General features: G+C 34.7%; 1 protein-coding gene across 8 annotated transcripts in view; it reads left to right on the top strand.

Annotated features, from left to right (window-relative positions):
- Positions 1–13810, top strand: part of USP33 (ubiquitin specific peptidase 33) — a 62692-nt gene that overhangs the window by 32432 nt on the left and 16450 nt on the right. For 4 of the 8 annotated variants that reach the window (XM_059075100.2, XM_067044057.1, XM_067044084.1 and 1 more), the window contains 11 exons: positions 207–320; positions 2616–2694; positions 4072–4483; positions 6521–6661; positions 7919–8034; positions 9528–9700; positions 9802–9896; positions 10919–10952; positions 12560–12605; positions 13048–13228; positions 13634–13760. In XM_059075100.2, the coding sequence (XP_058931083.1) occupies positions 207–320; positions 2616–2694; positions 4072–4483; positions 6521–6661; positions 7919–8034; positions 9528–9700; positions 9802–9896; positions 10919–10952; positions 12560–12605; positions 13048–13228; positions 13634–13760 (1518 nt within the window). The remainder of the gene's footprint in view (positions 1–206; positions 321–2615; positions 2695–4071; positions 4484–6520; positions 6662–7918; positions 8035–9527; positions 9701–9801; positions 9897–10918; positions 10953–12559; positions 12606–13047; positions 13229–13633; positions 13761–13810) is intronic. The other 4 variants (XM_067044109.1, XM_067044067.1, XM_067044102.1 and 1 more) reach the window with 1 other exon arrangement.

Genomic DNA, 13810 nt, shown 5'->3' on the forward strand with positions numbered 1-13810 from the left:
TTACTGGATTTGGCAGCATTGAGGACTCTGTGGTGGGTCAAATCTGATTTGATGGGTTGAGCAAGATAATGAAGGAAAGAATGTGAAGCTGTAAAAGGGGGCAAAGAAGTAACAGATACAGGGCTCTATGTGCTGTCAATTCATTGAATGACTAGAAATCAATCAGTATTAAGCTGTGACTCTAACTTTTTTTTTTTTTAAACTAGCCCACCTTTGACACAGTTTTTTCTTGATTGTGGAGGACTAGCCCGAACAGATAAGAAACCAGCTATTTGTAAAAGTTATCTCAAACTGATGACAGAGCTGTGGCATAAAAGCAGGTATGTACTTAATATGTTTATTTTCATTATTATATTTTAAAATGAATTTCATAAATATTAAACATTTGCAGGTGCCTTTATAGAGCTGTAAAAAGTAGACAGACTTGAGACATTCAGTTTTGGGCATGTTATATTTGAAAATGAACATCCAAATGAAATATCTGGACTGGAGGTAAAATGTTGAACTGTTAAAGCTGCTGTTACTGACACTTTTGACTTTCAGTTCAGGAGTAGGCATTCTCCCAATGCTAAAATCAGACCATAGAGGCATATGTGAATGTTTCTTTTTCTGCTTATGTTTATTTGCTCTAAGTGTAGCATTAGAAAAATAATTGTTTGCTGTAATATTTTGTATTAGAACTATTCAGAAAGTTGCATTTAATGGTTCCTAAGAACTGCCCAGCCTTTCTCCTAAGAAAACAATCACCAAAGCTTTCATATTCTTATATTCTTAAGCGCTTCAGTTTTCTTTGAGATGTTTGACTCTCTACTAAAGAGTATTTCTTGAAGTTAAAAATTTGTTATTACTGTCATTTCAGTATGCTAGGAAAAGATTGTTTTAATGAATTATTTTGGGATGTGAAGGTATATGTCATTCACATTTCTAATATTCAAGAGACAGAATTCTCTCTTGTCATTTATCCCTATTGGGTATTACTACCATTGCTGCCAAGGGTTCTAACATTTCTAAGTTCTTACTGCATAGCTAGAACTAACCCTTAACTGCTACGTTTAAGCTTCTTTGCCCTGAAACTATAAACTTAATATTCTTGGAAGTTTACTAAACTTCAGAAGTGTCATAGTACAGAATTTTGAGTGATTAAATCTCACATCTGGTTTACTTTTCATTTTTGTTTTCATGAGTATTTGATGGCTGGTTTAAAATTTTTATTTAGATAGTGTACTAGATATACTTATCCCAGGAGTTTTAAGTAATTAAAATATTTTAAGTAATTATAAGTATTTTTGGAAAAATCATATAATAGAGCATAATCATTTCATTGGGGAGGAAAACAATAAATTACGTAGCTTAAATATCAAAAATAAGCTATTTTGATGAACCTGTAAAGCATAATACTGGGCAATTTTTTTTTGTTGTTTTTCTCTCTTTTTTTTTCTCACTGTGTTTTCTTTTTTAAATGAAGGGGCAATCTTTTTTTCTTTTTTAAAAAATTAATTCATCAATTTATTTATTTTTGGCTACGTTGGGTCTTTTCTGTGCGTGGGCTTTTCCTAGTTGTGGTGAGCAGGGGCTACTCTTTGTTGCAGTGCACGGACTTCTTGTTGTGGTGGCTCCTCTTGTTGCGGAGCACGGGCTCTAGGCGCGCGGGCATCAGTAGTTGTGGCTTGTGGGCTCTAGAGCGCAGGCTCAGTAGTTGTGGCACATGGGCTTAGTTGCTCCGCGGCATGTGAGATTTTCCCGGACCAGGGCTCAAACCCATGTCCCCTGCATTGGCAGGCGGATTCTTAACCACTGCGCCACCAGGGAAGTCCCTGTATACATATATATTTTTTTAATTTTTAAATTTTATTTTATTTTTTTATACAGCAGGTTCTTATTAGTTATCTATTTTATACATATTAGAGTATATATGTCAACACCAATCTCCTAATTCATCCCACCACCACCACACATGCCCTCTTTTTTGTAAAAAAAATATTTATTTATTTTATTTGGCTGTGCCGGGTCTTAGTTGCGGCATGTGAGATCTAGTTCCCTGACCAGGGATCAAACCTGGGCCCCCTGCATTGGGAGTGTGGAGTCTCAGCCACTGGACCACCAGGGAAGTCCCAGTACTGGGCAATTTTGAATGATTTTTTGAAACACAAATACTTCTCAGTTTAACTCTTTGAATTTTTGATTGTTCGTTTCTTTTCTTTTTTCTTTTTTAAAAAAAAAATATTTATTTATTTATTTTTGGTTGTGTCGGGTCTTTATTGCGCACACGGGCTTCTCTCTAGTTGTGGCACGCAGGCTCCAGAGCATGTGGGCTCAGTAGTTGTACCACACAGACTCTTTAGTTGTGTTGCATGGCCTCCAGAGCACTTGGGCTCTGTAGTTGCGGCATGCGGGATCTTTAGTTGTGGCACGCGGGCTCCTTAGTTGTGGAGCGCAGGCTTAGTTGCCCCGCTGCATGTGGGATCTTAGTTCTCCAACCAGGGATCAAACCCGTGTCCCCTGCATTGGAAGGTGGATTCTCAACCACTGGACCATCAGGGAAGTCCCTGATTGCTCATTTCTAAAATAAAAACTAAAAATCACAGATTTCTTCCTAAAAATGTTTTCTTCCTCAGGCCAGGATTTGTTGTGCCTACTAATCTGTTTCAAGGAATTAAAACTGTAAATCCAACATTTCGGGGGTATTCTCAGCAGGTATGTCTTTATTGCTTTTTATTCATAATATTAATCTTCAATACATTTGCAAAACACTATTATGCATTATGCTATTATATACTCATTTGCAATTCTAAGAATAATCCCATATCATATTTTTGGCTTACATTTTTCCACATTTCTCTTAATTTCATATTTTTCTAGAAATTTTAAATTTGGGGGTGTTTAAATATGTCAGTATATTCTAGCGCTTTTAGCTTTGAAAAGTTCCACATCCAGAGATAGATTTTACCTGTATTTTCTGTATTTTCTGATTTAATTAAAAAAAATTCTTTAGACATGTGTCATTTATTTCACATTACAATATAATCCAAATTTAATTTTTCACAAACAGCTAACAAATTGTACGAAGCTACAGATTTAAGAATTCTCTTATCTGGTTTTAAAAGTTTCTTCTTTATTAATTTTTATGCTTACATTAATGTATAATAAGGTCTATTTCTGGGCTTTCTAATCTGTTTCATCGACCTGTAATTTTTTGGATTGATACCAATGGCAGTTTCAATTATTGTACTTTATATAATGTTTTTTCATGTTAATACCTGGTCCTCACATATGTTTCTTTTTCAAAACAATACCTGTTCTCTGTTAACTTTTTCTGTTGCAAATTCCTGGATCACAGAGACTTGGTAGACATAAGTTGGGGCCTACGAATTAGTATTTTCAATAAACATTCTAGGTTGATCAAGGATTTTTGAGTTAGAGTGCAAAATTGGATAAAGCTTTAGTTTTAAGCCAAACTTATACTTGAATTTAGGATGTCTCTCTGAATTCTTATTGTCAGATAAGGCAAATCCTTACACCTCAAGTTTTTTAAAATAGCAGCAGTACTAAAGCTGACCTCCAGATCATCTTCAGTTTTTTGTTGCTGTTGTTTATTGTTTTTTTTAGCTTTAATTGAAATACATATTCAGTTTTTTTAATTACTTTTGTTTTATTTACATAACTTTTAATTAATTAATTAATTTATTTATTTATTTGCTGTACGCGTGCCTCTCACTGTTGTGGGCTCTCCCGTTGCGGAGCACAGGCTCTGGACGCGCAGGCTCAGCGGCCATGGCTCACAGGCCCAGCCACTCCGCGGCATGTGGGATCTTCCCGGACCGTGGCACGAACCCATGTCCCTTGCATCGGCAAGCGGACTCTCAACCACTGCGCCACCAGGGAAGCCCTACATAACTTTTTAGAACTTAGTTCTTCCTATCCCTCCAATACCTTATGTCTACAAAGTTGTATTTCCTTAGTATAATGCTACACATTTAGAAATCAGTTGCTAACCACATTTTGTATATTTTCTCATTTCTACATACATGTATTTTTAATGAAATGGTAATATCTATGTTGCTTATATATTAGGATGCTCAAGAATTCCTTCGATGTTTAATGGATCTGCTTCATGAAGAACTGAAAGAACAGGTCATGGAAGTAGAAGAGGATCCTCAAACTATAATGACTGAGGAGACCATGGAGGAAGACAAGAGCCAGTCAGATGCAGATTTTCAATCTTGTGAATCTTGTAGCAGCAGTGATAAAGCTGAAAATGAAAATGGGTCTAGAAGCTTTTCTGAAGATAATAATGAAACAACAATGTTAATTCAGGATGATGAAAACAATTCAGAAATGTCAAAAGATTGGCAAAAAGAGAAGATGTGCAATAAGATTAATAAAGCGAATTCTGAAGGAGACTTAGATAGAGACTCTGTGTCTGAAACAGTTGACTTGAACAATCAGGAAACTGTCAAAGTGCAAATACACAGCAGAGCTTCAGGTGACAGTTTTTATAATTTGCAAATGATAGTGTTTCATTTTTAGACAAAGGGTGCACAATGTGTTTATATTTAAGATGATATTTGTAATTTTACCATTTTCTGATATGGGGGAGAGCGGAATTAGCCTGACATGTGACTTTAAAATACATTTCTAATTTACATGTTAATGTACACAATTTATATCTAGCATAATAAAAATGAAATAGAATAATTAATAGCTTTAGCTTAATATTTTTTGTGTAGTTTATGACATTATAGTTCAACCATACTAATTAAAAGAAAGGGTATTAAATAGATGTTACTTTTGGGCTTTCTAACTAGTAGAGTTTAGTACTATTTGCATGTGAGTGTTAAGTTAATGTCATTTAAAGCAGATTCAGTTGAGATCTGCAAAATAGCAAAATAATCCAAATTGTAGACCCTGTCATTGGAGTCATATCAGCTACGAAATACTTGGTATATGTTTGGCATAGGAGTTTAATTAACTATAATGAACCGTGTTACGATAGATTATACTGTAATACATGTCATTGTTCCTTTGGGAAAGAGCAAGTGGCCAAATGAAAGATAGTTGAGCTAGGTTGCTTTGCATTTTACATTTATTTCTTCTAGGGTTAACTTGGGTTAGCTTAATGTGGTATTTAATTCTCCAAAGCACATAAAATTAAACCATCAGAGGTTCAGATTCTCTGACCTAAAAATAAGTGGCAGACAAGGAACATAAAAAATTTATCTTTTGTAATTACTGAAGAGTAGGAACTACTAAACAATTTACTTACGTTTTTGAACCCCACATTTTTTCTGGAGAAGGATATTTCCTTAACCACAGGAATACTTGTGGTTCACCCATGTGCAGTGCATAAATGCCTTCTAGTCAGGAAAACATGTTAGGCTTCTTGATTATACTGATGTTATGTTTAGAAGTTTAGATGTGGTTAGAAGTTGTTTAGTCAATAGATACGTGAAATTTCAGTATTGAAAGACTTAGCCGTCTGCTATCTAGCCTTTCCTCATCAAATGCCTGATTAAGCCTGATTACTTGACATATTGGTTCTTTATTGTTCCATAGCAAGTTTATTCTTACAATTAGTAACTAATTGATGACCTGGATCAGGGATCTGAGCTTTTACATTTTCTGATTGAAAAATGTGACAAAGACCATATATGACACGCAAAACCTAAAATATTTACTATCTCGTCTTTTACAGGAATCATTTGCCAATCCCTGACCTAGATGATATTAACTTTATTCCCTTCTGAAAGGCTAGAGCGAGTCTCCTCCTCTTTCTTCCCTCAATATTATGCAATCTGCTTTTAGTCATGGTTGGGATAATGAGAAATGCCTCTGTGAAAGTAATAAAAGTCATTTATTTTGCATTATCTGGAAAAATCCCTGAAATCATTCTGTTTCAGGGTCTGTTATGTACAATTCTCTTTTCTTCACTCAAATGCTTTTTGAGCAGTCTCTTGCCCTGGAATATATGTTATGTACTAGGAATCCAACAGCTAATCACGATAGCTCTCATAGAGCTTATATTTCCTTGATTCATAATTTAATTCCAAAAAAGCTGTTTTTTTCTGACAGAGAGTTTTATTTCCGTTTATAACACAGTAAAATAATTTATAATTACTTTATGCCTAAATTTCTTGTTAGATTTTGCTTACTATGTCAGTTTGGGAGGATAATCTCTTCTTCTCCTATATGGTTTTAAAGATTTCTAAAAAACTGCCCTAAATTGCTTTTGTTTTTTAAATACTAATTTAGGACAAATATGATCCTCTTTGGCTTTATATTTCCACACTATATTTGCACACTTTCTGGATTGCCTACAACAGTAATGTGTTATAAACATTAATTAGATTCCTAGGGGGAAAAATCACTGTTAGTTTGCTTAGCAAGCCTAGTGTCTATCAGGTATTTTACCTGACATTTATTAATGTGAATTATGTTCAAAATCTCAGATGAAGAAAGCTTTATTTGACAGGTGGAATAATTTTACTATTTAAGGTAATAATACAAATTTTAAATATTACAGAATATATTACTGATGTCCATTTGAATGAGCTGTCTACATCACAGACCCTCCCATCAAGTGAAGGTGTTAACCCACGTTTATCAGCAAGCCCTCCGAAATCAGGCAGTTTGTGGCCAGGATTGGCACCCACACATAAAAAAGGTAGAAGTTTCAGTTATTCAGGTTCCTTTGCTTTGATAGTTTAAAATGTTAATTATGAAATATTATTCAGGCTTTTAAAATTGACAGCATAGTTTCACACAACCATGATTTAAAATTTGTGGGGGGGGCAGAAATTTACATACAACAGAATTCACTCTTTTGGTGTAGGGGTCTGAGTTTCAACACATGCATAGTTTGTTACCATCACCACAAACAGAATATAGAACAGTTCCAGTACCCCAAAGAATTCCCTTATACTACCAGACCACCCCACTACTCCTCCCAAAGCTCCAGCCCTATGAATCTGTTCTCTATTTCTCTTGTTTTTTCCTTTTCCAGACTGTCATATAAATAGAATCATACAGACGTAGTCTTTTGAAATAGGCTGCTTTCACTTAGCATAATGAATTTGAGATAGTCATGTCACAGGTCTGAATAGTTCTTTTTTATTACTGAGTAGTATTTCATTGTGTGACTGTACTACTGTTTATTCACTCACTGACAAACACTTGATTTGTTTCCAGTTTTTGGCAATTATGAATAATGTTGCTATAAACATTTAAGTACTGGTTTCTGTATGAACATAAATTTTCATTTGTTTAGGGTAAACACCTGGATGTGGGGTTATTGGGTTTTATGTTAGTTTTATGCTTAATGTTGTATGAAATAGTTTTTCGGAGTGGCTGTATCATTTTGCTTTCCGACCAGCTATGTATGAGAGTTCCGGTATTAGAAAATGTAAAACTGTAAAACTCTTATAAGAGTTTTCATGACCTTGTGTTAGAATTCTTTAAAGACATCAAAGACATCAAAAGCATGATCCGTAAAAGAAAAAAATTAAAATCTTTCTTGGCAAAAGACACCATTAAGAGAATGAAAAGATAAGATTGGAAGAAAATATTTGCAAATCGCATAGCTGACAAAAGACTTGTATCTAGAATATATAAAGAACTCTCAAAGCTTAATAGAATCCTTTCTTCAAATAAAGCCTTACTTGGAAGCAAAAACAAATAAGTAAAAGCAAAACTATTCTGGTTGAAGTCAAGATGGGAAGCTGAATACTTTCTATCTCATCATGGTTTCTCTTTGAGGTTTTGTTTTTGTGTGTATGTGTTTTCTTTAGGTAATGCTTTTGAGTGGTATGTTGACAAATTTCTTCAGCATAGTAATTTTGCTGTTAAAAGATTTCAGAAAAAAATGATAAGGGAACTACTTTGATTTATAAAAAAAATTTCTATACTTGTTTTTCAATCCTAGCTCAGTCTGCATCATCTCCAAAGAGAAAAAAACAGCACAAGAAATACCGAAGTGTTATTTCAGACATATTTGATGGAACAATCATTAGTTCAGTGCAGTGTCTGACTTGTGATAGGGTGAGTATGAAAGAATTATAATACATAGGAAATTTCTGTCAAATGCTCTTTTAAAAAAAAAACCTGACAAAATGGTGTGAAAGTTTAATTTCTTCTCGTTGTTGATGATTATACATGTATTTCTTGTGTTTGCAGAAGTATAAATTGATTCTAGGAGTAGAACTTGTTTTTTGGAAGCAATAGTAACATACTGATTTAAGGATGGGTCTTGACCTGTCACTGGACAGGCATGCATTTAGCAGGAAGAATTAACTCAGTTCTTCATCTCTGGTCACATACAAAGGAGATATGTTGCTCAGCAACGAGAATTTGTAACACACGTGTATTCTCCCAAGGCTGATGAAATTAGTAGGAAACTGTTGTTATTCACAGGCACAAGGCTATGTACGTATATTCTCCACTTGGTTGTATGGCTTGTAAATATTTTCCCATGTTAAGTTTGGATTCAGATAATAAAAGTAGTATCAGGTTCATAAACAAGAGCATGAATTAAAATCATCATGAGATTTTTAATAATACCTCTAAATTCCTGAGTTTCCTAGAGGTTTTCTTAAGAACAGTTTTTACTTCAGTGCAGTGATGAATATAATTAAGATGAATGTAAAATGGCCTATCTCAAAAAGAAAAAAAAAGAAAACCAAAGTAAGTTTTCAGTTATCATGTTAGAATTAAGTCAGATCTAAGGGTTTTCAATAGGGTTATCTTAATGTAGGCTACTTTGGTGCCAGATATATTTTTTTTTTTTTTTTTTTTTTTTTATCACTTGAAATCTGACAAGAGGCTTCTCTTTTATTTATTTTTGCTGTGTTGGGTCTTCGTTTCTGTGCAAGGGCTTTCTCCAGTTTTGGCAAGCGGGGGCCACTCTTCATCGCGGTGCACGGGCCTCTCACTATCATGGCCTCTCTTGTTGCGGGGCACAGGCTCCAGACGCGCAGGCTCAGTAGTTGTGGCTCACAGGCCTAGTTGCTCCACGGCACGTGGGATCCTCCCAGACCAGGGCTCGAACCCGCGTCCCCTGCATTAGCAGGCAGACTCCCAACCACTGCGCCACCAGGGAAGCCCTGGTGCCAGATATTTTAATGGAATTATCCTGAAATGTTTTCAGCTGTTTAGGTTTCGCATCTTGTTTTTTTAAGCTACATTTAAAAACTATCACTAGAGGTCATTTTCAAAAATAAATGCAGTAGTGCTTAACAGTTTGGACCTCAGGCTACAGTGGCCCTGTGTGAGATACTTCTCTTTACTGCAATGTCCTTGACTAATGGGGATGTTAGTAGTTACCTCATAAGGTTTATGTGAAAATTAAATTTAGAACAGCACCTGGTACAAAGCAATTTTGCTTTCGTTATTACTATTTTAGCTTTGTTATTACTGTATAAAAAGTTTGTTTTTTCTTATTATAATTTGCTTTGATCTTTGCCATCTAAAATCTATCCTCAAATGTTTGTGCTGGATTATTTTCATCCCATTCTTAAAACACAAAACAATTTTAGGTGTCTGTAACCCTCGAGACCTTTCAAGATCTGTCCTTGCCGATTCCTGGCAAGGAAGACCTTGCTAAGCTGCATTCATCAAGTCATCCAACATCTATAATCAAAGCAGGATCATGTGGCGAAGCATATGCTCCACAAGGGTGGATAGCTTTTTTCATGGAATATGTGAAGAGGTATGTATGTGTTTTCTTTGTATTAGTTGATTGTTAAAACTGCTGTTTCTGCTGTACTGGCAGAACATTTCCTTTCTTTTTTTCTATCAATAATGTTTCAGGTTTGTTGTCTCATGTGTCCCTAGCTGGTTTTGGGGTCCAATAGTAACCTTGCAAGATTGTCTTGCTGCCTTCTTCGCCAGAGATGAACTAAAAGGTAAGAAATACGAAATAGTTTTCATCTATGGCTAAACTGTTGTGAGTGATCTAAAATACTAGTGGGACTAAATATAGAATGTATTCATAAAAGCTGAGTTTTTAAAAAAATTTATTTTTGGCTGTGTTGGGTCTTCGTTGCTGTGCGCGGGCTCTCTCTAGTTGTGTCGAGCGGGGGCTGCTCTTTGTTGTGGTGCACAGACTTCTCATTGCGGTGTCTTCTCTTGTTGCGGAGCACGGGCTGTAGGCACGCAAGCTTCAGTAGTTGTGGCACGTGTGCTTCAGTAGTTGTGGCACGTGCGCTCAGTAGTTGTGGCTCGTGGGCTCTAGAGTGCACGCAGGCTCAGTAGTTGTGGCGTATGGGCTTAGTTGCTCCGCGGCATGTGGGATCTTCCCGGACCAGGGCTTGAACCTGGGTCCGCTGCATTGGCAGGTGGATTCTTAACCACTGCGCTACCACGGAAGCCCAAAGCTGAGTTTTGAGGCAGCTCAAATAGTATTTGCCCATATTGCCACAGTGCCAGTATCTACCATGACAACATAAACACTATAAATAATATCCTGAAATAATTGATACAAATTCCTATAGTACTAAACAATATGGTATTTGAAGTTTCTAAAATCTTCTCTGGGATTGAAAAAAGAGAAAATTCAACCATAATATAAAACACTTACTTGTATATCTGGATTAGTCTGAATTTCTGCATAGTATTTAAGATCCAAGCCTTCACTATTTTTGTGTGTCCAGCACCTTGCTTGGACATATAACAAGCAGTCAGTAAATTTTGTTGAGTGAATAAGTATACAGGATGTTATTTGAGATACGCCTTCAAGGTTGAAAAAAGAGCAGGTAAAGGGTGTTGTAGGTTTGGTAAACGTGCTGACTTGAAGAGAGACTAAAAAATGTGAGCCTTGTGTTACTGTTCTATGGGTTCAGCATCACAAGCTCAAAGAATTGCAGAACCAAAAGAAAATAACTTGCTTTTAGTTTGAGAGGAATGACCAGATCTGTTCTGTTTTCAGGTGACAATATGTACAGTTGTGAAAAATGCAAAAAGTAAGTGTCATTGGCAATGCTTTCAATTGCATGTTTTGTATTTTAAATGGTATTTTTCTTGGTAATTTGAATTGGGCATGTGGGGTTAATTTTCCGTTTTATTTAGAAAAGTATAAAGGCCAGTAAGCTTTGTCTTAGTGAAAAATGGTTGTTCTGTAAAACAAATCTGAGGTTAAAAATTTAACAAATTTAATAGGCTTAGCTAAGATGTGACAGTGTATTTTAAGATATAAAATAAGTATGTAATTTTGCATAAAATGTTTTCCAAATATGTTGTAAATATATACTAGGATATATAACATACATTTTTATTACATAGGTTAATGCTGTCATCGTAAATAACGCAATATTCTTTTCTGGTTTACCACCTTAACAGGCTAGATTTAGGAAGTGAAAGTGACTATAAAGGTACATAGTTTCAAGTTTGTGTAAAATTCAGAAAGGTTATACCATCTGTAATGTTACTTGCTGTATGAGGGCCAAATAAAAATGACAGTTAAGAAAAGTATGATTTATTTCTTTATATCTACTACTAGCTGCCTTTTTCTATCTTGTAATAAGTTTAGGCTTTTAAGGCTTCTTGTTGATGAGTTAAAAAAGAAAAGTAAATGGAGAATTGAAAGCAAATATGTCTGAGGTAGAGTGAACTGGGAAATTTTTCTGAATCTCTCTGATAGAAAAATAATGGCCTCCGAATAAGATCTATTAATAGAGTCTTCATAATACAAACTTCTGGCTTTTGTCAAAAACCCAGGGAAATGTTGATCTGCAGCTGTTGGTCTTCTTCATCACAAAAAGGAATAGTATATTGTTAGGTCAATAAGGAAGAAAAGCTGCCTTGTACTTTCTAGAAAAAAATACACCTCCAGTGAATTGGAAAGTACTTATTATCAGTTTGTCCTTTAAGCCACAGCTGATAGCCAAAGACAGAGTTGGCCCAGAGGGGGAATCTTTCTTGGAAAAACAGAAGATGGAAAGATGGAAAATAACTTGCATCTACCCCAGAATCCAAAGTAGAGATCTGTCAAGTATAAATTAATATTGATTATTGGGAATTCCCTGGCAGTCCAGTGGTTAGGACTCTATACTTTCACTGCCGAGGGCCCGGGTTCGATCACTGGTTGGGGAACTAAGATGCTACAAGCCGTCTGGTGTGGCCAAAAAAAATTTTTTTTGATTATTAATAATAACCACTCTATTTTAAGTTATTTGTTTTCACATTTAGGAATAAAGGTTGTAATATATTGACCTGACCAACCAATTCTATAAAATTGGGATTTTACTTTACCCAGTTTTATGTGATATCTGAATGTTATAAAGGTATAGCCAGGCCATAGATAGAAGATTTTCATCAAAGAATTAAACAACTCTAAATTTTTATTACTGATATCTTAATTTAAATATTTTTTTTACAATAAGGGGTTCCAGTGTTTTATTAGTATTTTTTAATTGGTAGTGTATAATTCAGTAGTAAGCATTTTTAGTCTGATACCTTTATTTCTGCATTTTCTAAAAGATTTTGCTGTATATTTGAAAATACTGAAGGTTTTGTAGATTTGTATGGGAAACAGGTTTATTAAAATTGGTTTTCTCTTTTCACCCCTTAGATTGAGGAATGGAGTAAAGTTTTGTAAAGTACAAAAGTTTCCTGAGGTATGGGCTTTATCACAATTTAATTTATTTTATGTGATAGGTAAGGCATTAATATAACACAGTGTAGTAAATTCTTTAGCTTTGGTTGAAGAATGGAATGGTTCTATTGACCAGTGGCTGTGTATACCCTATTAAGATTATCCATTTTTAAAATACTGAGTTGCATACCAAGTAAGTGCCCTTAGCAGTAAAACTGTGTTGAACACAGTTTAGTCAGATACTGTAGAGTCTTGCAGGTATAAAGTGTAAAATTGGAGAATCCAGTAGCTATGAACTTAGGAAGTACCAGGTTTCATCATTTCCACATTTTAACATCTCTGGAATCAAGTTATCAGAATTGCAGGATAATGTTTAATCTTGACAATATGTATATTTAATAGACTCTTACTGAGCATATGAAACAGTAGAATTTTAAATAATCCTACATTTCTCTTTTAAAAAGATTTTGTGCATCCATCTTAAAAGATTCAGACATGAACTGATGTTTTCCACCAAAATCAGTACCCATGTTTCATTTCCACTGGAAGGCCTGGATCTTCAGCCATTTCTTGCTAAAGATAGTCCAGCTCAAATTGTTACCTATGATCTTCTGTCTGTCATTTGTCACCATGGAACTGCAAGTAGTAAGTATCCAAGTTTGACATATGTTTTTAGATTAAAAAAAAAAAAAGAAACATCTGAATTGATCTCTTAAACAAGACCTGATTGAACAAAAGAAAAAAGTATAAAAGTAGATTTTTATTAATTATTTTATTTTTGTTATTAAAAACATGTCAGAAATTTTAGGAAATTGAATAATTTTACTCTGAAGTTTAAAATACTGGAAATTATGTTTTATGTAAAGCTAAATAATAAGGACTTTAACATGATTATTTTTACACTGGGTTTTCAAGATTACGTTCTCTGTCCTGATTTTCATTTCCTCAAGTGGTGGTGGTAAGGGTACCTACTGGAAAAAAATACAAAGATAGTTCTTGCTATATCTTTTTATTACTGAAATTATTTAAATTTTTTCTGCTTAAATTCAGGTGGACACTATATTGCCTACTGCCGTAACAATTTAAATAATCTCTGGTATGAATTTGATGACCAAAGTGTCACTGAAGTTTCAGAATCTACTGTACAAAATGCAGAAGCTTATGTTCTCTTCTACAGGTGAGGAAATAACTCTCCTGGATAGGCTGTTTTGACAAATATGACAGAAC

Source organism: Kogia breviceps, chromosome 1, assembly GCF_026419965.1.
Source record: "Kogia breviceps isolate mKogBre1 chromosome 1, mKogBre1 haplotype 1, whole genome shotgun sequence".
Lineage (NCBI taxonomy): Eukaryota > Metazoa > Chordata > Mammalia > Artiodactyla > Physeteridae > Kogia > Kogia breviceps.